The sequence below is a fragment of the Aspergillus foveolatus genome (genome assembly GCF_047715535.1).
Source record: "Aspergillus foveolatus strain CBS 279.81 unplaced genomic scaffold BDW70scaffold_36, whole genome shotgun sequence".
Classification (NCBI taxonomy): Eukaryota; Fungi; Ascomycota; class Eurotiomycetes; order Eurotiales; family Aspergillaceae; genus Aspergillus; species Aspergillus foveolatus.
This window is the reverse complement of record NW_027396100.1, coordinates 21528-44629: the sequence shown is the minus strand read 5'-3', so window position 1 is coordinate 44629 and position 23102 is coordinate 21528. Positions and strand designations below refer to the sequence as shown.

The window sequence follows — 23102 nt, the reverse complement described above, 5'->3', positions numbered from 1 at the left end:
TTACGAAATCTGCGGGCGTGGAATACAGGTCCCATGCTGAAAACATATTTAGAAACGGGAGACGTTTGTCTATCATGTCAAGAACGGCACTCAGAGTGCTTCACTCGTTCCTCTAGAAACCGAATCCAAACCTTGCTACGGCCGTCCATGGACTTCTATATTCAAGTAACTCACGGGGTTCTCGTTGAAACCAATGAATTATCTTCTCTCGACATATTCCGGCTTCAATTGCCACCTGCCCCTACCATTCCTCCCCCCTTTATCGAGAACAGCAATCTGCTTCAGCATCTCCTTGAATTCTGCTGACTTTTGCGGTGTGGTACAGTACCGATTAAAATGGTCAATCAGATTCTGTGTGTAGACTGACCCTCCATGGGTTGTGATAAAATCCCGGATCATCGTGATGAAATCCTTCCCGCTGGGCTCGTTTCCTGGGGCAGGGCTATTGGTTGCACTTCGAGACGAGGGCGTACGCGAAGAGAGATTAGCTAGGATACTTGCCGACGAAGGACCGGCTAGGGCGCGTCTGGCTGTGCTGCTTCGTCCGCCAAACGGACCTCGCATGGGCATTGGTGAATCCTCCGGCTTCCCGGCAATACCGAACTGTCCCGTCCATGTTGGGGTCCCGATGGGAACGGATTTGGCTGCTTCGCCTGCACGGCGGAGTTGCTCAGCGGCTTCAGCGGCTACTCGCTTCGCTTCCGCTTCGATTATCTTGGGGTCTGCTCTGACGACGCGTTTGCCGTTGACGATTTGGTCGTGTTCGAGGGCTGAATGAACGCCTGATCTGGCGAATATACCCTCCATCAGGCGCGCTTCGGAGTTCGTGCCGGATTCTCCTGACTCCTGCTTCGCTTGCTGTTCCGGTTCGCCTTGGAACTGTTCGATTGCAGCGACTCCAGTTACCTTGCTGATGTCTTGCTTTTCAGCCTCTACGTCTCGCTGGTAACTAGCCTCACGTTCCTTTGGCGCATCTTTGTCCTTGTTTTCCTCGTAAGTGACTTCGGCTTCTTTGAATATCTTGCTTGTCTCTGTTGGGCCTTGACCCTCTTCTCCCAGAGCGAAGAGGTCATATAAATCACTAAGCTGGAAAGTCTGACGCTGCTTAGGGTCTTTCAGAATCTTATTTGTCAGAAATTGCTTAAATATCTGACGATGATAGATTTTTTCCTCGATAGTCCCAGCTGTCATCAATCGGTAAATGGTCACATCGCGCTTCTGCCCCAGCCGCCATGCACGTTCTCGGGCCTGTACGTCAGTCGAAGGATTCCAGTCAGGGTCGTAAATGATGACGCGGTCTGCCCCGGTGAGGTTGACACCTAATCCTCCAACCTTAGTGGTAAGTAGGAAGACATGCAAATCAGGGTCTTTGTTGAACTCGTCAACCATAGTTTGCCGGTGCTGAATGGGCGTAGTGCCGTCCATACGGCGATAGTTGAAGCCAGAGAGAGATCTGACGAATTTCTCCAAGATATCTAGCATGATTCGATGTTGAGCAAATAGAAGTGTTTTGTGGCCCGTCTCTTTCCATAACTCGAGCAGCGACCTAACTACTTGCATCTTCCCCGACTTCGTTGGGTTTCCATAGTTCGGCTTGGCGTATAGTAACTTATGATTCTGCAAGTCCGGATGATTGCATATTTTCCGCAGGATATCCACACCATAAAGTACCTGCCTTCGACCTCTGAGAATAGATTGCATCTCTTCCGAGCCTAAGAATGCCTCATATGCTTGCCTCTGCGGCTTTGTGAGCCTGCAAAAGAGAACCTGCTCACTCTTTTTGGGCAGATCAGCTGCCACGTCAATCTTGAATCGTTGCAGAAGATAAGGACTAATGGCGTCTTTGAGGGTCTCTGCACACTTGGCAGCTGTCTGCACCTGTAAGTTCGAGGCGTTGGCATAACCACCCTGCCTGATAGGAAACTCGAACTGATTGCGAAAATTCACCAACGTGCCAAGACGCATTGGGAAGACAAAATCAAATAGCGACCAAAGTTCGGTCAAGTTGTTCTGCATTGGCGTCCCAGAAAGAATAATCCGATGTGGCGTTCTAAGCTCTTTGGCGTGCATGGTGATGGAAGTGTTGGGATTGCGAATCTTGTGGCCCTCGTCGAGGATAGTACCCCCCCATTCAACTGGTATCAGAAGTGAAGCATAGCTCTGCAAACCCGAATAAGTGGTGACCAGCACATGTCCTTCTTCAACTACTCGCTTGACAACTTTTCTCGCTGCTTTCAAGCCGCTGCTAGAGCCACCAGATCGGTAGGTTCCATACATAAGTGCGTCCTCGCGGCTGCTTTCACTCTTTATATTCACCATTCCGCTGCCAGAAGTATGCAGAATAGAAACACGGAATGGAGGCCACCAGCGGTGAAACTCGTTGACCCACTGTTTCATTACAGTAGCTGGACACACGACGATGATCGGCTTTGTCAACCTCTTGCTATAATGTAGGCCAGCCAGAAATGCAATGGCCTGGATTGTTTTCCCCAGACCCATTTCGTCACCGATGATACCTCCTACTTGCTGCTGGTGCAACTCCCACATCCATTGGACCCCGGTTTTCTGGTAGTCGAAAAGAAGGGGATGGATGTCACCAGGAATGCGGTAGTCATTGTCCAGGTGTAGGTCTGGCTGGGTCGGATGGGGCATAAACCACTCCTCGTCTTCAGAGTCCCGGAAGTCTGCTTCATCTATATCAGAAACCTGGTTTGTATCTAACTCCCGGGGTTGCCGGGCGCGCTTCCGAGCCGCACTTCGTCGAGTTACCCAGTTTTGGAGTCTTGATTGGTACAGCTTTTCATTACCATCGTCCAATCCGCTGAAATCTTCCACCTCATCACTGCTTTTGGCCTTTTTCGTCCTGACCGATTTCTCCTCGGTCACAAAGTCTTCGTCGTCTTCGGAGAACTCCTGCTCCTGATCATCGATATAACTCGCTGAATCATCCTGATCTTCGGATGCAGGGCCATCCGAGAGCGTCTCCATGCCCAGATCCGTATCTTCTGTCTTAACGGAAACCTTACTCGGTTGGGCACTCTTTTCTAGCTTTCTTCTCTTCCCGGGCCGCTCATGGGCCTGTTGTTCAGCACCAGTTGATTCACTTGTCTCATCGAAACCGAAACTAGGGCGCACTAGGTTACGGTGGGAGACAGCTGACCGCGCTTTTACCTGTTCCAAAGCCTCCAATTCATCGCGCTCGTCCTCGGCATCAATAAGCGCATCCTGAAGGCTAGCTAAAGGGCCAGCGCTCGAACCGGTTCCCATTCGCGAGAACGGTGTAATCTTTCCGGTCCTTATGAGATAGTCTCTGCGAGATTCGTTGGGCATTCTTCCCGTCCCGCTTACTTCCATGTTCATCTCTTGCTCTTGACGCCTTTCATCGATACGCTGCTGAATCTCTTTGAGATCATTTGCAAGGGCCGTATTACGTTCTTCCAATTTTGCGAGATCATTTTGGAGACGCACCCGGGCTGATGTCCCAATCGGCTGAGCCAGGCGTTGGTGTAATCTCAGAATCTGCGATTCAAGTTTCCTGAGACGGGCAGAATAAGCACATGCTAGGAACAAGACTGATGTGAGAATTACTCTTTTTCCTGGTTCGTCTTGTCTAGTCTCTTATTATCGCGCTCATCGGCTTGCTCCATAAGCAGTCTATCAGCCTGCAGGCATTGTCAGCAATACACCCATCGGGAGAATAAGAGAAATACTTGACGCGTTATGTCTCTCTCTAGAGCATCTTGATCGCGGATATCGGCTTGAAGCTCTTTCAGACGGGTCGCTTCATCTGCCGGACCCGAGCTAGACTGCACCGATGTCGACTCATCCGCAGGCGGAGATGTTTTCGAAGCCTCGAGGCCAACGCCCTGCATCTTGTTCTCGGAAGCAGGTGTACCAAGGGAGTCATCTGGCTCGGCTTTTACATTTTCATTCATGATCGACAGTCGTATTCATGCGTGACCGCTAGTCCAGTACTGGATATACCAGGTGACGAGGTGAATGGACGGGTAGTATTTGGGCTACAAAATGGTGGTGACAAAGGGAAATAAAAGTCTTGGGGAATGAGTCTCGGGTGTTTTGAGGGTACGGGCAGTGAGTGTATCACCGCAGTATAGGCACTTCACAGTCTGCCGCTTGCAGTAATTTCTGGGGAATCATTCTGCCAAGATAGCCTGCTATGACTCTTGACCAGAGACTTTTGATGCTCTTTCTCTTTTCGTATCGTCACCGTTAGGTGACCATCCAGACCTCTGGACTGTAGCCTGGTGCCCACCGCCTTCCGCACCTGGCAGAATCGTTTTAGTCATCGCTCCACGCGTCCAACAGCCTCCCACGTCACAGTCCACACCAACACACCTATTCTGCCGAGGAGCAGCAGATTGCGGCCAAGAGTGTATACCCACGATGGTTGATGAGGTCCTCAAATCTGCCACGAATTTGAAATATATTTTTTATGATTATCGAATTCCATTGAATTTGGGAATTTTTAGGGTCGAGGTAGCATCTACCGCGGACAGCTGCCCAGAGGGAAGTGGCTAGTAGAGTGTCTAGACTTTGTCTAGCGCCACACTGGAAGTTGTTTCGATGGCAAGACAGAGTGTACCGGCCTGCTATTAAATAAATATCCCTGAGCTCTAGTGCTGATGATGAATGGGACGGCCAATTTGGAATTGAATCGGGTAGCAATTTACGAGGTACGCGACTCGAGGAGGAGCTGAAAGTATACCGCGCACTGAGATCGTCCAAGAGGCTGGGTAGAAAGGGGGCAAGGCACGGACAAGCACATTAGTATTTGACCAATCCTATTCATAACCTAGTCTCGCTACATGCGTAGTCTTTGTCGGGGAGCTGCAAGTATAATAATTACTTCGTGGGGTGTCAGATGCTGATATTGTGGTCCCTGCTCTCTTCCTCTGTTCTCTGAATAACACCGCGTCCCCCTCGGCGCGACAACGCAGTGTCCTAACCTTGTATAGTGCTTGAAAGTCGCGAGATCAGAAAACGTTATTTTCTTCGGAGATATATCGCAGGAAATCTGGTTGATAGTGGTCGTAACTTATGAACTGAGCTGAGCTGGCAAAACGAACTCAGTCTGCTGCGGCCTGAGGCCTCCAGATTCCCAACTTCACCACAGGCACAATCACGCATCACTGGCCTCCGCCTCCACGAATTCGGGCCTCTCAGTCCTCTCCCTGTGTTTCCCCTCTTTTCCACATCTTGATTTTGACAGTATTCGAGCTGTGCCATCATTCTGTGTGAGCGTCTGGCTGGGTCTCCCGTTCTCTCCGGGACTTCCAGCAGTCGACACTCTCCACTTGATCCGATCTCCCAGCCCCTTCAGAGGCCCGAGGATTGTGGATTGCGACCGCCCATCATCGTGTCCCTCACCTCACATGCCCGGTGGCCGTCTCGCCCTGACCCCAGATCGACACCTTTCGACTCTTCGCAGATAATGAAGTACGGTGCAGTCTAGAAATAACGCCAATTCCTTCGCTCTGCCTTTGACATTTCGGAGTGTGCCAATATTCGCTCGTGTCCCGCGTCCCAAGCCGTTTCCGCCTGATTCGCGCTGCGTTCGTCGACCTGCCGCCCCGCTGCTACGTACCTATCCCGGTCGCAGTGAATGTGCGCTGTCAGCACTCCCAGGCGTCGTCTTAGCTTTGGCTCGAATTCCACGATTGCCGGCGCTCGTGGAAGAGTAGGAGACGATGAATTCTCAGTGGCAGCCGTATAAAGATCCCTTGGTGGGTCGTCCTGCGCAGTTCAACAATAACGGGCTGACGTCGAATCCGAACACTCAGCAGCTGCCTTCGAACTACGGCGGCCAGTCACAATCATCTCAGGCTCCTGCTGGCTACACTTACGAACCTTTTCAATCCCCTGGTATCGTTGCCAAACCGCCTTCGACAAAATCGGCCTCGATGGCGTCGTCCCCAGCTGCTACACCCCATGCCCGGGATTATGTCACTGAACAGGATGCCATCATGGAAGATGCGGATCCATATAACCGGGCCAAATACCCAACGAGGTCGAACCATCAGAGCCGACCGTCTTCGCAGTACTTTCCCAGCGAAGGGTCTACCGCTGCCCGCAGATACTCTCCGATGAATGTCCTGTCACCAACCTTGCCCTACAACTCAAGCCCAGGAAAGTCTGGCAATACGTACGCTTTCCCGCCCGTGACGCATCCATCTAGGCAGTCGCCAACACGAACGCCTAATTACTCCTCGCCTCCCCAGCCGTTTCAATCGCCTCCTTGTAAGTATTTTATAGGTGAATCATGTTTTATTTTCAAAATGCTAACTACGAGATGTAGCGGCTGGTTCGCGTCCTCCGAGATTACCTCCACTACAGCCCACAGACATGAGCCCGGATCAGTTCTTTGGTCCATCGTCAGGGCCTCAGCTCAGCACACCGTTCGCGCAGGACGGATGGTCACACACGGGATCCGGAGCCCCTCAGCAGCCAGGGCGAGGCCCGGTGCCAAAATTCCAGAAAATCAAATCGATTCAAGACCTTCAGCCTCGCATCAATGCCCAGCCTGCGTACCGGCGTGCCAATCCTGAGGGTGGATTCATCAGCGTAAGTCCACGCATTCAGTCCAAAGCGGTCTAGCCCTCTGACGTTGAGTAGCCACTTCAAGCTTTAACGAACCATCTTCCGGCTACTTATCGGATATGCAATCCTAATTTTCACTACGAGTCGTCAAGGAACCCACGGCGGGTTCTCACAAAGCCCAGTAAGGGCGTCAAGAACGACGGGTACGATAACGAGGACAGCGATTACATTTTGTATGTCAACGACATCCTGGGAAGCGAAGAGGCAGGGCATAAGTCAGTACCATTGTGCAACAACTCCCATGACCTAGTCAAGTGTCTAACAACTTCTAGGAATCGCTATCTCATTCTTGACGTCCTCGGCCAAGGGACTTTTGGGCAAGTCGTCAAGTGCCAGAACCTCAAGACGCAGGAGGTCGTTGCTGTTAAAGTAATAAAGAACAAGACTGCGTACTTCAATCAGAGTATGATGGAGGTATCAGTTTTGGATTTGGTAAGCGTACAAATGACAAACTAACGGTGAATTGTGCTTACTTTCGTCACAATAGCTCAACAGCAGATACGACAAAAACGACGACCACCATCTCCTTCGGCTGAAGGACACTTTTATACACCGACAACATCTTTGTTTGGTATTTGAGCTACTCAGCGTGAACCTTTACGAGTTGATCAAGCAGAATCAATTCCGAGGCTTGAGTACAACTCTTGTGCGCGTTTTTGCGCAGCAATTGCTTAATGCGCTGAGCCTTCTGAACAAGGCGCACCTGATTCATTGCGATCTTAAGCCGGAGAATATTCTGCTGAAAAAGTCAGTCAATAATTCCGTTGGTGCATTTGGATAAACTAACGTTGTTTCCTACAGCCTTGAGAGCCCCATCATCAAAGTTATTGACTTTGGATCCGCCTGTGATGAAAGACAAACAGTTTACACATACATCCAGTCCAGATTTTACCGCTCACCAGAGGTGCTTCTCGGCTTACCGTATGTAACAGTAATAGCCCACTGTTATTGGCGATCTTTGCTAATTTCTCCAGATACTCTTCCGCAATCGACATGTGGTCTCTCGGTTGTATAGTAGTCGAGCTGTTCCTGGGCTTGCCGCTATTCCCTGGATCCTCAGAATACAACCAGGTGTGTCGCATTGTGGAGATGCTAGGTTTACCGCCAACCTGGATGTTGGAAATGGGAAAGCAGTCTGGTGAATTCTTTGAGAAGACTCAGGACGAGTTCGGACGAAAGAGTTACCGGCTGAAGAGCCTGGAGCAGTATTCCCGGGAACATAACACAAAGGAGCAACCCAGCAAAAAATATTTCCAAGCATCGACATTGGAGGAAATCATTCGGAGCTATCCAATGCCAAGGAAAAATATGAAACAGGCAGAGATTGAGAGAGGTAAGAATCCCGCACTGCTTCCCTATTTGACAACTAACACCGCTGCAGAAGTCAACAACCGCGTTGCTTTCATTGACTTCGTCCGTGGTCTGCTGTCGATCAATCCGCTCGAGCGCTGGTCGCCGCAACAAGCAAAGCTCCACCCGTTCATTACACAGCAAAAATTCACCGGGCCGTTTGTCCCCCCGATGAACTTGAAGTATTCGTCTCTTAACAAGACTCTCCCACCCGGTATTCAGCAGCAGCAGCAAGCGGAAGCCGCGAGTAAGCAAAGGGCGGCACATGCTCAATCCGCCGCTCAGAGCGCGTACACAATGCAAATGAACCAGTACCATCCATCGGCACATGCGCAGCCGCCACCACCGATGTACACGGGGATGTATGGCGGACACCAACAACCCCCTCCACCATACCCCACACAGCCGCCAGCATACGGCCACCAAATGAACCTTATGCCCGGCCAAATGCCCCAAACGCAGTACGGGGCCTCCCAGAGCCTTTATGCACAAGCGACAACGAGGGCTGGCCGTCAACGTGCGTCAACCATGGATCCTCAGGGGGTTCCACCCACTATCCAAAGAGTTGCCAGCCACTTGGATCCCAATGCGCCTATTCGGCTGCAACCAAGCCCGGCTTATTACCCTCCGCCGGCCGATGGCTATGCTGACCCTAACTCTGCAAATCAAAGACGGCGAGGCAGTCGTGTTGGTGGAACACGAAACCGGGATTTCATCCGCACTCTTGAGGACGGCGTCTTGGGGGATGGCTACATGGGTCAGAACCAGTGGCACTAGGTTGCTTACTGCCAAGCACAAGTTGAATGTTGCGCAAGAGTCGTATATAAGGCATTTTCTCTTCTCATCGGGCACAAGCATGCTCCATACGTGTTAATCACAGATGATATGGACGCAGAGTCGCTCCGATCGTTGCCATGATTACGTCACCGTTTGCAATCCGCTCGATTCGCCGGTTTCCTTATTCCTTGACCTAGCTCCAGGCGCTCCCGAATCGGTGCTTTATCGATCTCTGCTGCAATTGTCGTTGTGGCCGGAGGGTGCTTGCAGAAGTGAGATCCGGGGTCGGTCCAAGGACATAGAGAAAGAGCATCTAGTCTCTCAAGATCCATAAGGATGAGCAACCGTTGCCAACTAAAACTAGCGGGCTCGGAGGATTTTTGCTTTCAGTGGTGTACTAGGTTCTCTTTTGGCCCAGGCCTCAGTATCCGGGTTTGTATCCCGGCAAACATCACCATCGCTCCAGGTTCATGTACGTGGTTACATTCGGCATTACCAGGAGTTCTTGGGAAGACCGCAATTATCCCCTTGCTGGTTATGTTACATCCATATTTCCGTTCTTTTTTCCTTTTTGTGCTTGCCATTCGAACAGCCGTACAGCTGTCCATTGTATGTGTTTACGTCATGCATTTTCTCCATTGCTTTCTTCGCATTCTACCCCATGCGTGAGGGGACAACAGTACTATTATACCTAGCTTGGATACTCAGGCCCAAAATGCCAGTTGTGCTGAATCATTTCCCCGATCGTTTTGGGGTTCCATCTCTGACATGCGAATGGAGGATCGTTTGGTTGCTGCGTGAGGACAGCCAGTCGGACCTCATCGTTCATCTCAACTGAAACACAACTGTGGTATCACTTGAGTGCGCAGCCTACTTATTCCACTCCGAAGAATATCATCCCTGCCTGTGCTAGCAGGTTAGTTGTTCTGGCTTTGTGGTTTAGCATAGACTGAGCACAAGTTCGGATTTTCCTTGTCTGCGGCCGTTTGTGCTCGCGATGTATATTTTGCATAAGACTATAACGCTGTTTATTATAGAACTTCCAAAATGGCAAAATAGCTGAAGTGATACTGCATTGTGATCAGCGGTTGATAAAATATATAGTCTCTCTCAGCTCCCATAACCAAATACGCAGATCTCAACTGGCAAGCTGCTTGGAGGCTCCTGCAGTTCTCTATTCATCATGAAGACTATATTTATACACCAAAAAGGCACTTTTGTCATTTACTGTCAAGCAGTATTGATTTGGCTCAAGAAAGCTGTATTGAGTAGCCTTGAGGTGACTTTCAGGTAGCATCACGGCTAACTTTTGTAAGGGTACTACAGATTATCTTTGCAGCAGAGCAGATGAGACAGAGACCTAATCCCGACGGCGCCCTAGTCAACATATTACAGTGCCTCATTTATGGCTTCTAGACTGCTATAGTTCTTTGTTGTCAGGTGGGCGCCCCGGGGCCGGGGATCATTCCAGTTGCCTAAAACGGTTAGGCGCGGGCTCGCTTAAATTTGTGTGGCTCGCCGCCGATTCCCAACGCCTCTGCGGCAGCGAACTCTCACAACGGGATTTTCCAACCAGGCACCCATCTACGGCCGGCGATACCGACATTTTCATTCTCCGCGAAAGTCGACACGTCCTTTTTTCTGGCCACCCGCAACCATGTCGCGCTTTTTCTACGGCAACGATAGCGACAGCGACAGCAGCGGCTCCGATGAGGAGGAGCTCTACAGCGATGAGGAGGTTGAGCAGTCCGAGGAGGAATCCAGCGAGGAGGATGCCTCTTCGGAGGAGGAGTCTTCCGAGGATGAGGACGCTGGTAAAGCCGGTGCCAGTCGTTTCATGAAGGATGTGAGCGACAGTGAGGAGAGCGAGGAGGAAGATGTGGTCAAGGTCGTGAAGAGTGCGAAGAATAAGCGGTTGGAGGAACTTGAGAGCACGATCAAATTGATCGATAATGCTCAGAAGATCAACGACTGGGCAGTTATTTCGTCAGGTGCGTGGATACCCTGATGTTCGAATTTTACATGTTTTGCGCTTTTCGAGCCATGCGAGGGAATGATAAAAGTGAACTCTGGTACTGATACGGTGTTTTAGAGTTCGATAAGATGAACCGTCAGATAGTCAAGGTTCTCCAGTCCGGCCCCGTTCCCAAAATCTATGTCAAGACCGTTGCGGACCTCGAGGATTTCGTTAACGAAACCGTCGCCAAGCAAAAATCGTCGAACAAGAAGATGAATGCTAGCAACGCCAAGGGTTTCAACGCCATCAAGCAGAAAATCAAGAAAAACAACAAGGACTATGCTGCGCAGATTGAGAAATATCGAGCGGATAAGGATAGTTACATGGAGAGCGACGAAGAGGAAGAGAAGAAGCCCGCCATCGCTGCCCCTCGGCTGAGCAAGTTGGAGCGCGTCGAGGCGCCTGTCGCTGTTGCTGGAGACGACGATGGTTTTGCGACCGTTGGTCGTGGCGGAAAGACCCTTCAGTACACCCCCGAGAGTATTCTGAAGCATCTGCGTGTTATCGTCGAGTCGCGAGGAAAGAAGAACACCGACCGTCTCGAGCAGATTAGGACCATGGAGAAGCTCCTGGAGGTGGCCCAGACGCCTTACCAGCGCATCCGTGTCTACCTCACTCTCATCTCCACACGTTTCGACCTTTCTACCACATCTACCGCTGCGTACATGAGCGTCGAGCAATGGAAGGCAGCTGAGCAAGAGTTGTCCACCCTGCTCTCCGTTCTCGAGAAGGAGCGCAACTATGTTGTCAGTGAAGGTGCCGAGGAATGGGAGGACGACGAGAAGCAGCCTCAGGTTGCTGCTGGCGAGACTTTCTATATCCCTGGCAGTATCGTTTCGTACGTTGAGAGACTGGATGATGAGCTCACGAGGTCTCTGCAACATATTGACCCCCACACCGCTGAGTACATTGAACGCCTGAGTGATGAGAAGCAGTTGTATACCAACCTTGTGCGGACCCAGATCTACGTTGAAGGCCTCACAAAGCTGGAAAAGACGGAGCTACGCCAGGATAGTCTTAACCGAGTGGTGATGAGGAGACTCGAGCATATCTACTTCAAGCCTTCCCAGGTTATAACAATTCTAGAAGATGGTACCGATAAGGCCCTTCCCTCCGAGCTGGAGACCTCTATCACGACTCGCGGCAACAGTGATGCCCAGACCCTTGTCCAGACGCTTTGCAACTACTTGTTCAGGAACAGCGATGGTATCCTTCGAGCGCGTGCTATGCTCGCCCAGATCTACTTCCTTGCCCTCCACGACCAGTACTACCGTGCTCGCGACCTGATGCTCATGTCCCACTTGTCCGAGAACATTGCCAATTTCGACGTCAGCTCTCAGATCCTCTTCAACAGGACGTTGGTTCAGATCGGTCTGTGTGCTTTCCGCGCTGGTCTCATCTACGAGGCTCAGAACACCCTCTCGGAGATTTGCGGCAGCGGTCGCCAAAAGGAGCTTCTCGCCCAGGGTATCATCCTGCAGCGTTACTCCACCGTCTCCCCTGAACAGGAGCGTCTCGAGCGCCAACGCCAACTCCCCTTCCACATGCACATCAACCTCGAGCTGCTCGAGTGCATCTACCTCACTTCTAGCATGTTCCTCGAGGTCCCTCTGATGGCCCAAACCTCATCGTCTCCCGAAATGAAACGTCGCGTTATTTCCAAGACCTTCCGCCGCATGCTCGACTACAACGAGCGCCAGGTCTTCACTGGCCCTGCAGAGAACACCCGTGACGGCGTCATTATGAGCGCTAAGTTCCTTGCTGCCGGTGACTGGAAGAAGGCCGCGGAGATGCTTAACTCCATCAAGATCTGGGATCTCATGCCTCAACCAGAGAAAATCAAGGAGATGCTTTCCCAGCAGATCCAGGAAGAGGGTCTCCGCACATACCTTTTCACCTATGCCCCGTTCTACGACAGCCTCTCCATCTCGACTCTGTCTACCATGTTCGAGCTCTCCGAGAAGAAGATCGCCGCTATCATCAGCCGCATGATCTCCCACGAAGAACTCGGTGCAGCCCTCGACCAGGTCAACGATGCCATTGTCTTCCGCAAGGGCGTCGAGCTTTCCCGCCTGCAGTCCCAGATCGTCACCCTCGCTGACAAGTCCATGAACCTTCTCGAGGCTAACGAGAAGACCCTTGAGCAACGGACGCAGGGCATGGCCAATGCCTTCCAGCGCGACCAGGGCGCTGGCGCCCGTGGCGGCCGTGGTCCCCGAGGTGGCGGCCAGGCCCGTGGTGGACCCAGATTACCCGGTGGTCAACAGCGTCGGCCTGGTGGTCAGCAGTTCGGTGGCGGTGCATTGGGTGGAGCGATCAAGGCATAAATAAAATAAGGTTGTTTATAATGGCATGTCTCTTCCTTTTTCTCTTTACTCATGGTCTAATGTTCTTACTGGAATATGACACGTATGATCATTCCTTGCTCTTACGTATGATGTCTATTAGAGGAGTTATTTCAATCTCTCATTTCTTCACCTGTAATTAGTGCAAGTGAGCTTGGTTAGAGCATCAAGGGCTCGTAGGTATACTGAAGTTCCATGCTTGCACAGATGTAGCAGCATAATGGTAAGACGGTGAATCCAGCCTCAACCACTATCGCACCTTTGAAGTGGCCTATTGTCACTTGTAGTCCTCGAAAAGTGGTAGGTAGTTTAGTTTAAAATACCCTGTTGGCTGTATAGAGCCTCAAAAAGCCCACATCGGGAGGCTGAATGATGGGTACTATAACGGCACAGAACGATGAATTAGGTGCCGTTACATGGTTTAGCATTTGCCGCAAGAACTGAAGCAGTTGTCAGAAGAAAAGTTAGATAGTCTATTAAGCGGATCAGCCAGCGTCACCGTCTGAAATGAGGTTCTGGGGTGACCAGTATTCCTCCTCCGCGGATTGGAGATCCACCCAAACAAGACCATCTGCTAAAAGATCATCCATAACGGTTTTTGCGCGAGCCTTTTCCCAGTTTAAATTGATTTGAAGCATTGAAACGCTGACGTAGCCTAAAACCTGTATAACCTCGAGCACAGTCGCTTGGTCTGTATTCAGCTCTTTCGGAATTGAACGGATATATTGTTTGCTGCCGACGAGGATGATAGAGAAGCCAGACCCCAGCGGCTCGAGTGCTTTGACTGCACGGAGAATGTCGTCACTGAGAATGCGAAAGCCATGATTAGTTGATCTGCCATAAGGTGTCTGGGATTCGGCTGCGTACTCAGTAACCTCAAGTCCACTGCCTATCGCCCTGCCTTTCCCAACACGCTTCCGGCACTCCTCGACACCAATCAAACCGCCGTTCTCACTTCGAGACTCGCGGCAAAGTTCGACAACCCGAACAGCAACCTCAAAATAGAAGTCATTCATGTCACCGCCCATAATCTGTGTCCAGAAGCTGGCGCCGTCACCCAGGGTCTTGCGTCCATTCTTGCCTTTGATGTTGCTAGCTGCGAGCGGGTCGACGCCGATGGCATTGCACATACGAGCGAACTCCGCGCGGAAGGTTGGATTGGATTTGATTGTTGAGCTATGTTCTAGCGCGAAGTTGTGAAGGAGAGTCTGGAATACGGAGAGCTGGGTCTGCAGCGAGGAAGTGTGCGTAGACCGTAGATTTGCACCATGGTTGGCATAGGATTGTGTGGCTTGGGTACGGTTCGCGAAGGCGCTGAGCCCAACGCCCCGACGAGAGGCCATAATCTACTGCTGGAGGATAATCGATGATAGAGAGCTGTATTGCGAGGTCGGAGGGACACTAACGTCTTGCTGGCGATACCGACTGGGGCTTATCGGGCGCCATCAGCTGATAAAAGTAGCCCTAAATGATAAGGGCACCGAATCTTGATTAGGAATAAGGCGTGTTAGTGCGGATCTAACCACAAAAGGCTAGTGCGCTCTCGGCAGCCCACAACGACTTCATCTGAAAATTTCGCTTTCTCGAATTCTTTCCATCGACAGCTTTCGCCAACCGCCCAACTCGCGAACTCAACGGACCGTCGCAATGGCCTCGACTGCTACGTATGTTGCATTTGAACACCCAATTACCGGCTGATTCGTCCAACGAGCCTGTAAGGTTCGGTTTATAGTCGTCCTTCTCGCTGGAGATGCTCCGACCAGAAATGGCCGGGAGGCACCAGCTCGATTTTTCCCGCGACCCTCTTCTTACCTTGCGCTTGCATCAATGGAAACGTTGGAGGCGGCTCAATGGTTTGAGAAAGGGAATGGGGTGTTGGGGTTGAAAGCGCAATGCCTTCTCCTTGAAAATGATTGTTGAGAGCTATCGTTGACCATCTGTACCCTGGCGGGTTTGGAATGGTTGACAAGAAGCGTCAACATTACCTTCCTGGGCGTTATGCTTAGGGTCTTGTCGGATGAGGCTTGCCATGTTCAAGCTAGCTGAACGTCATGCTGAAATGCGTGATTAGTAGTTCTCAGCGTCGAACCACCAACCTCACCGATTAAAATAATTTTGTCGGGTGTTATACATGTCTTTAGCCTTCAGCCTGAGAATGTGGCACTGTAGCCGCAATTCTTACACTCGGCGGAGTTGCTTGAAATTTGCGGACAGACTATACTGACCTTCACAGCACCGTCCCCACTCAGGACCAGGTCCTCGTCCCCGAGACCCTCCTTAAGAAGCGCAAGAGCCAGGAGCAGGCTCGCGCTGCTGCCCGTGAGGAGGCCGCCAAGAAGAAGGCCGTGAGTGCCCAATTTTTCTTTTCCCTTTTTCCTTTCATACAGTGATGACACCAACCATCACGCGACTAGATTACCAGTCGATGCTGTCGCTTTTGTTAACCATCTTTCGGGGCTGAGAATATTGCTTATGCTGTTGATGTTGTGATTTCCTGTACTGACATTCGCTAACTTGGAAATCCCAGGCCAACAAGGAGAAGCGTGCTGTCATCTTCAAGCGCGCCGAGTCTTACGTCCAGGAGTACCGCAATGCTGAGCGCGAGAAGATCCGCCTGGCCCGCGTTGCTCGCCAGGAGGGTAACTTCTACGTTCCTGAGGAGCCCAAGCTGATCTTCGTTGTCCGTATCAAGGGGTAAGACATCTCTCGCATGGAACCAGACGCTCAACGCTAACCCGTCCCAGTATCAACAAGATCGCTCCTCAGCCCCGCAAGATTCTCCAGCTCCTCCGTCTCCTCCAGATCAACAACGGTACCTTCGTCAAGCTCACCAAGGCCACCCAGGAGATGCTCACCATCATCAACCCCTACGTTGCTTATGGTTACCCCAACCTCAAGTCCGTCCGTGAGCTCATCTACAAGCGCGGCTACGGAAAGATCGACAAGCAGCGCGTCGCTCTCACCGACAACCAGATCATTGAGGAGCACCTTGGCAAGTATGGCATCGTCTGCATGGAGGATCTGATCCACGAGATCTACACCGTCGGCCCCAACTTCAAGCAGGCCAACAACTTCCTCTGGCCCTTCAAGCTCTCCAACCCCACTGGTGGATTCCGCACTCGCAAGTTCAAGCACTACATCCAGGGCGGTGACACTGGTAACCGTGAAGAGAACATCAACGCCCTCATCCGCCAGATGAACTAGATCTGTTCTCGGGAGAGGTGCCGTGTCGTCGGGGTCTGGATTACTGGCGCATGTCGGTATAATGGTCTGATTTCCGAGTTGAAAATATAAAAGCTTCTAGCCTTCATGATTGTCCACGTTATACCCTTCAGCGTTGAATTGTAGTGTTTTGCTCAACCTCTTTCCATAATAAGTGGTAAATTGTAGTCTATCTCTAACATGTTGCTGTCCATGCACGTTTCTGTTAGAAAGTAGGTCTTTAAACAAGCCATGACAACCTCATTGTCGATGTTTGCGCCAATGCCAGCTCCGTAAAGCAGTCATTCGAGGACGTCTTGTCCGTCTACACTGCACACATCGCTTCCAAATCTGGGGTTCGTCGCGCAACTACATCGACCGCAAGGAATCTGGTTGAAAAGATACGATCTCTTGCGCATGTTCTTAATTGATTTTCTTTTGTGAATGAATACTTTTCATCCATAGTCGAAAGTCATAATCCTTCACATAGGCATTCGAAGTGATTAGAGTATATATATATATATATGTTTCTAGATATATACACACAAATTCGATATATACCAGAGACTGACCGCTATATCTTGATGACCTCTTGCACCTTCCTACCCTTATCGACAACCAATCGAAGTTGTCTCCCCTCCCAGCCCTCCGGCGACGCAGATGCCGTAGTCGAATACGGAATTGGTCTGAATGCTCCTGCGCGGAGAGCCTCGCTGTAGAGCTCGTAGGAAGGGTAATCTAGCCAGTCAGTAAGCTTACCCCATCTGCAAACGGGAGTAAAGAAGACATACAGCCGTCGACAAAGTGGTTAACCTGCTCCTCGGTCATCCCGATACCTTTCGTGGCTCGTAGTGTCCGTTCTTGTTCCTGCCGCCACTCGTAAACGAAATGGTTGTCTTGGGCGTCGCTGTGAGATGTCAAGATTAGCATCTTTTCACGGACGTCTGGCATGGAAATTCAAGCGTACATATGTATTAGCGCATCAAGCTGGCTGCGGAACCGAAAACTGCATTAGTTCAACCCCCCCAAGATCCAATTCCAGACGCAGCGCGGACCACTCACTCGGTTAAAACATCATAGCCCCTCAAAGCCTCATTAACCTTCCTGACATCCTCGAACTTCACGTGTCCCAGTCTCCCTCTATACTCATTATCCTGCTCTTTCCTCTTAACCGCATCCTCCCATTTTTGTTTCAAGACATCATCATCCCAAGCCCTGAACCCCACACTCCACCCCTCGAAGATAAGAACCTTGATCTGCTCTTGTCCTTCGCCATTCACAGTCTCCCACTGTTCCCTCGGGACACGATCACCTTGCCCGCTAAACGCGGACTTATCGTACTGCGGGATCGCCGTAGGACGGCCAGCGCGTAGAGCTGAAAAGACGGATTGCGCAAGCGGGAGATCATGTGTTCCTGGCTGGCCGCGGTGCTGGAGAAGCGGGTTCGTGGGGTTGCTTTTTGCGAGGGATACTTGGTCTTCGTGTGTGAGGTAAAGGTCGTCGAGGGAGAGTGTTACCACTGCGAGGGAGTAGGGCGGAGAGCGGAGGATTGAATTGAGCGTGGACACCTGGCGATTCCTTAGTACCTTGCTCTCAGCAATTCTATAACTGATCTGGCCAGAGCCATACCAGAACTGTCTTCCCGGCGCCCTGGACGCCGTTCAATCCAAGAAAGAAGGGCGGGGTATTGGCGGGGTCGTTGCCGTGCCGCGCCTGGTGGGCTTTCAGGCGCTCGAGGAGGAAGGGGATGCAGTGTTGGGACTTGTCGTCGAAGATTTCCGGCATTTTGGCTCAGATATGTAGACGGTCCCAGAATCATGAAGTGTTTGTGGATGCAGATGTTGATATACCGGCAATATGGCATCGGGGGAAGTCCGACCGGGCGGACTATGATTGTCCGGCCGGGGGAGGTTGGCAGTGCGGGGAGAAGGCATAATAAAGCCCGGATAAACCACGTCCGAAAGAGTATACAGTCTATAAAGTTTAAGCGACTTGTCTGTCGCTGATACTAGTATTGGGACTCCTCAGTTTGCCCATTTATCTCATGAATGGTGCCACTGCCCGCGTTCGGAATTGTTTCTCCTAGACCAGCCATCACTGCTGTTCGACATAATGCTCCGTCGCACTCCATTGGACCTGCTCACTTGGAGTGACCATGTCGTGAACTAGAATGACCTGGATTCTTATCCAGTCTGGAAATGATGACTGATATAACAGCACTGCTATCATCTGTGCAGGCGGCCAGTGCAACAAAAAGCTGAGCTTAACGGCTTCTATTGCAGCCTTGACCTACCTATATACGAGTACGCCAAATAGGGCATCACGACAGCAGACTAGAAAATTACGGCAGCCTTTGTATCACAGTGCACTGACTCTTTTACCACGGCAAGCCGGTCCCATTGAATCACAGCCCGAAGAGGACCTAGTAACTGTTACGGCGCGCTGCAATTGATGTTGCGGGATACGACACCCAATGATGCCGGGATTTCGATCAGCACGGCATAGCGGGACCTCCATCATTCAAGTACTCCGCGGAGACCTACAAGTGCTTTCGGAACAGGGACGGGCTGCATTCCGAGGCAGCCCCTAGCCTCCAGCCTCCAGGCGGAGTCCGTCAAGAAGCGGGACAGTTAGTGGATATACCAGAAGACCAAGACTAGATGGGGCATTAATAGAGACAAACACTATCAGCAAGGTATTCTCCTCACTCTCAACAGCAGTAGGATCACCACGTGCGAAGTTAATCGATCTTCACCGGAGAGTTGCGTACCGGGACCGTTTACTTTGGACGAAGTGGATGGAATGGATGCCAGATCATGCCTGCTTGTCATGTTTTAGCTGCGTAGGTGGGAAATAGGCCAGAGACGGTCAATATGGTTGGAGGGAACTGAACTGAGAGACTGACGGAGAGACGCCTGATATACGGTATACTTCGTACTTCGTACTTCGTACTACACTACCACTCTTGCTACGAATTACCAAGAGCTTGAATCTCCGCTCGCGGAGGACAAGATTTTCGGGTAAATTCCGGCCGGCTGGGCTCCGATTCCGACGCCATGTGCGATGGGTCAATGGAATATGGGTCATGGTCATGGCGTCTAGTGGGATAGTGGGACCCTGCCGGTCTTTGCTGAGTAGCTCTTATTCCGTACGGACTATTTAGAGTAGGTACTTTATAACTTTGACGGCGGTTTCAGGGGATATAGTTGCGAAATTGATCCAGGAGAAATGGTACTGGGAAAGATATAAAGAATCTGTCGCGGCCTACGGATCGTAAAGCAGACATCAGCTTACGAAGGAAAAGCACAAAAGAAAAAGGGAAAAAGAGAGAGAAAAAAAAAATGAGAAAGTGGACGTCTCTACGGGTTAAACGATAGAAGATATAATTCGCCATGCTGATCTCTACGGGGTCTGACTTCACTGATGAACACCTAATTTGGCCGGTTGCGATAAATGCCTGCCAGAATATGGTCTATGCAGTAAGCGTCGTATATTATAATAAGATCGATTCATACTCAGGCCGCTTAAACTCATCCATGTCATTAAACCCAGTCACCATCGACTCCACCGCAAAGGAGGGCTCCTTCTATGAGCCTTTGATACCTGGCAGTCGCACTCCGTCGAGCCAGGGCAATACATGCGACCTCGCGTCGCAGCCATGGCTACAATTTATCGTAACGCTCGACCTCTCACGGAGCCACTAGCGACCTCAATACGGACTTGACCAGAACGCGAACAGACGGGTCGGGCACGTTTCCAAATTCAGAGCGGCAAGCGGGGCGATTGATTCGGTCGGTTCGAGAATCGGTCGACTGGTTCGACTGACCAGAAGTGCATTACTAATGCCTCACCAGTCATAGCAAGCTGTTGCTGACAGCTGCTGCGTAACATGAATCAAGACTTGATGGCGGTTCGTTCCGTGGGTGCCCGCCTCCGGCCAGAGGAGGCGGAGGCTTGTACCTGGGCGTCCGTGCCAAAGTAATCGCTCGCCCCGGTGTCTAGGATGATCGACGGCGTAAGAGCGCATCCTGAGCCACAAGACGGGGCGTATTTCTGGAACTCAGCGAGCACCCCGTCATTGGGGTTGTGGTAGGCGTAGAAAACGGCGGTCTTGCCGTTGCTGTCGCGAATGGAGCAGGCTGAGCCACTGTCCTTTTGGAGGAGGAGCCCGACGATGTCAGGGGCTGGCGCAGACCCTTGTGCTGCGAGGTGCAGGGCTGTTTGGCCGTTTGAGTCCCTTGCGGAGAGATTTGCGCCGTAGGTGATGAGCTGTTGGATCACAGCGATGTGGCCATGGAGGGCGGCGAGGTGGAGGGCAGTTCTGCCGTCAGGATTGGTGGCTGTCAGGATGGATTTGTTGCTGAGGTAGCCTTGTTCGATGGCGGTGGTATTGCCGGTGGCTGCGGCGAGGAGAAAAGCGAGATTGTCCATGACGAGGCGATAATGATAAAACCAAAAGCGATGGAAGATCGCAGATTGGAGGAGAGCGAGGAGAGTCGGGAGAGCAAGAGTTCCTTTTTCTGCGAGGGAGGCATGCTCCTGGGCTTTAAATCCCGGCTGGCCCCCGTTAGCGTTGATATAGAGCTAGCTTCATACTATGCCACAGTAACGGACTAGCAGCAGCAGTCGTAATATCAGCTTCGCATTGAGTGTTCAAGGGTCACTCGACCACTTGCCTAATGCGAACTTGTTAAGGTAGCCACCCGAGAGGGGAGGAGAGGATTGACTGCGGACTGACTCGCATCCCGACGGCGGCCCCCCACCATGGCGTCCGCACTCTGGAAGATGATGAGATTCTCAACTAGATCCCCGAGACTCACTCCGAGCCAGTCGCGAGTACCAGGGAGTCTACGTGCATAGGCCTGACATGGCACATCTGACGCTGACACCGCGAGAGTTCAGCCTCGGTAAAAGACCGGCGTAATTATCTATTCGACTCCGGCCAAGATCTGGCCGCAAAGCTTCTCCTTTGGATCCACAAAATTTCTTCGTGTTTAAGGGTCTGGACCATTGTGGTGTTAACGCTGTATGTAGAATATAACATTGGTTGAAATGATTGGCTATTCGGAGAATGCCTTTTTATCCGTCGAGAAAACAGTTGTCGAATCCCGACGCTTAGGCGTTATCTGACGGGCTGAAACAGAAGCATCTGCTAGTCCTAGCTTGTCAAAGCCCGCAGCGTATTCATAAGCTGTAGTATCCAATCTCTTTGTGTGTGACTTTGAATTATGCCGCTTCGTGGGCCCGGTAAAGCCGGGCTGGGCTATTCGGACCTATCCTAGCACTTCTGGGAAGCTACTAACCGGTTTCGGTGTCTGGTACACGGCGTATGCGTCCGCTAGGACTAGCTGCATATGTATAGCTGCCGCCGCTACAGTGCTACGTTCGCACGTGCAGCATTCTCGTCGATAGTTGGTCCGTGGTGGATAAGGGAAGAAAAAAAAAAGTACAATGAGAAACACCCGGAATCCAAGAGACGCTTGGGATCCTTAGGTTATCGGCGCCCTCGTAACGAGTTCCTCGATTTTTCCTTCTAGCGTCGCTCTCTCCTTCCATGTCTGCGCTCATGTATCTTCCGTCTTAGATTCCAGAGTCCGTAGCCAACAGGTAGCTAGAACATGCCAGCTTCAAACTCCACACATTCCGGACACTTCCATCTGCCAGACTCTGATGGGGCGATCATCTTGATGCTGGGTGCGGTGGTCTTCTTGACTTTCGCCCTTGGTATGATGTCCCAGGTAGGTTATGCCCAGAAAACAGCGGAGTGCGTAAGCTAAGGGACACTCCCTCGACAGCTCTGCGAAGTCCCGATCCTCTTCTTCATCCGAAGAAAGCAATACTGGTACGAGGAAGACGACGATCTCGATCTCGAGCAGGGCCTCGGCCAGACCGCGCTCAACCATAGAATGTCCGACTTCGAGGCTGAAACCGGCGCCGGCCGCCGAATCCAACAACGAGTCCTTGATCGAGGATCGCAGCGTGCACAGCAACCTGAATCTGGACATCCATCACGACCAAAGACTCGTTACGGGAGCATTCAGCAACACATGGTAGACGTAAACGGGGTTCGAAAGCTAGTTCTAGTCGTTGATATCGATGAATACAGTCGTGGAGCCTCCAGCGACGCTTCTCCAGATGAATATGCCGAATGGTTTGAGCGATGGCGGCAGCAACAACAGCGGGAGGCTGAAGTGGCGGTTTCTGAAGAGCCTCTGGACGAGAGCGCACCGTTATTATGCCCTTGGCCGTAAGAATGCCCGCAGCAGTTGGTGAAGCATCTCATTGGAGCCCGGCCTTTTCGGCGCAACGTCAATGAGACATCCAGCAGCTGGCCAGAGGAAAGACTTCTGTCTGCCTCAGCGTGCTGCTCAGATCCGCCGTGCCCTAGACCATTGTCTAGAGCAAAGGCGTCATCCGGGGACAATACTGAGCTACCGCTAGTCCCGGCTCCGTGCGGATGGATGATCCTGAGCCTCTGAGATCGATAGACTATGTCCAGTCACGCTGGAGACGAACACTCCCGTTCAGGAGCATGGGACAAAGGTCACGCCCTGGACCAAGCTTCGAGTCCCTGTCTGTGATGCAGATGAGTCAATGCACCTCCGCCAATTCCAAGCAAGTCGACAAGGTCAAGATATAGACGAGTACAAGGGTTCGCAGGGACACCCAAAAAAAAGTATTCGGCTGAGGATCCATTCTATAGTGCCTCCAGTCAATTAGGAACGGCTCGAGATCTAAAATTGTCTCCTGCCAAAACCCATTAGTTAATATTGAGGAATTGCTGAGTTGGAATT

General features: G+C 51.4%; 8 protein-coding genes across 8 annotated transcripts; 4 read left to right on the top strand and 4 right to left on the bottom strand.

Annotated features, from left to right (window-relative positions):
* Positions 1–70: 70 nt before the first annotated feature.
* BDW70DRAFT_77097 (DNA-dependent ATPase RAD26) lies at positions 71–4214 on the bottom strand. The gene is made up of 3 exons (XM_073744818.1): positions 3711–4214; positions 3589–3662; positions 71–3535 (listed from the first exon to the last, which is right to left on the bottom strand). The coding sequence occupies exons 1-3, from the start codon at positions 3933–3935 to the stop codon at positions 199–201; spliced, it is 3636 nt and encodes a 1211-aa protein (XP_073594483.1). The 5' UTR covers positions 3936–4214; the 3' UTR covers positions 71–198.
* A 1265-nt stretch (positions 4215–5479) lies between these two features.
* BDW70DRAFT_77077 (putative protein kinase Yak1) lies at positions 5480–8913 on the top strand. The gene is made up of 8 exons (XM_073744817.1): positions 5480–6258; positions 6317–6582; positions 6634–6833; positions 6891–7050; positions 7106–7365; positions 7420–7539; positions 7593–7951; positions 8000–8913. Exons 1-8 carry the CDS (start codon positions 5709–5711, stop codon positions 8743–8745), a joined length of 2661 nt encoding a protein of 886 aa, XP_073594482.1. The 5' UTR covers positions 5480–5708; the 3' UTR covers positions 8746–8913.
* A 1407-nt stretch (positions 8914–10320) lies between these two features.
* Positions 10321–13341, top strand: nip1 (translation initiation factor eIF3 core subunit c). The gene is made up of 2 exons (XM_073744816.1): positions 10321–10736; positions 10838–13341. The coding sequence occupies exons 1-2, from the start codon at positions 10403–10405 to the stop codon at positions 13087–13089; spliced, it is 2586 nt and encodes an 861-aa protein (XP_073594481.1). The 5' UTR covers positions 10321–10402; the 3' UTR covers positions 13090–13341.
* BDW70DRAFT_77064 (ESCRT-II subunit protein SNF8) lies at positions 13341–14495 on the bottom strand. The gene is made up of 2 exons (XM_073744815.1): positions 13975–14495; positions 13341–13911 (listed from the first exon to the last, which is right to left on the bottom strand). The coding sequence occupies exons 1-2, from the start codon at positions 14448–14450 to the stop codon at positions 13593–13595; spliced, it is 795 nt and encodes a 264-aa protein (XP_073594480.1). The 5' UTR covers positions 14451–14495; the 3' UTR covers positions 13341–13592.
* Positions 14496–14712: 217 nt separating this feature from the next.
* On the top strand, positions 14713–16467 carry BDW70DRAFT_77053 (60S ribosomal uL30 domain-containing protein). The gene is made up of 4 exons (XM_073744814.1): positions 14713–14771; positions 15341–15452; positions 15635–15801; positions 15852–16467. The coding sequence occupies exons 1-4, from the start codon at positions 14755–14757 to the stop codon at positions 16309–16311; spliced, it is 756 nt and encodes a 251-aa protein (XP_073594479.1). The 5' UTR covers positions 14713–14754; the 3' UTR covers positions 16312–16467.
* Positions 16468–16882: 415 nt separating this feature from the next.
* BDW70DRAFT_169197 (TDA10 family protein) lies at positions 16883–18093 on the bottom strand (the record flags this gene model as incomplete). The annotated part of the gene is made up of 5 exons (XM_073742626.1): positions 16883–17046; positions 17100–17215; positions 17276–17299; positions 17371–17876; positions 17938–18093. The coding sequence occupies 5 exons, from the start codon at positions 18091–18093 to the stop codon at positions 16883–16885; spliced, it is 966 nt and encodes a 321-aa protein (XP_073594478.1).
* Positions 18094–19710: 1617 nt separating this feature from the next.
* BDW70DRAFT_139288 (ankyrin repeat domain-containing protein) lies at positions 19711–20795 on the bottom strand. The gene has a single exon (XM_073737366.1). The coding sequence runs from the start codon at positions 20737–20739 to the stop codon at positions 20203–20205; it is 537 nt and encodes a 178-aa protein (XP_073594477.1). The 5' UTR covers positions 20740–20795; the 3' UTR covers positions 19711–20202.
* Positions 20796–22204: 1409 nt separating this feature from the next.
* Positions 22205–23059, top strand: BDW70DRAFT_139284 (uncharacterized protein). Its single transcript, XM_073737365.1, has one exon. It carries the CDS (start codon positions 22215–22217, stop codon positions 22557–22559), a length of 345 nt encoding a protein of 114 aa, XP_073594476.1. The 5' UTR covers positions 22205–22214; the 3' UTR covers positions 22560–23059.
* Positions 23060–23102: the final 43 nt, after the last annotated feature.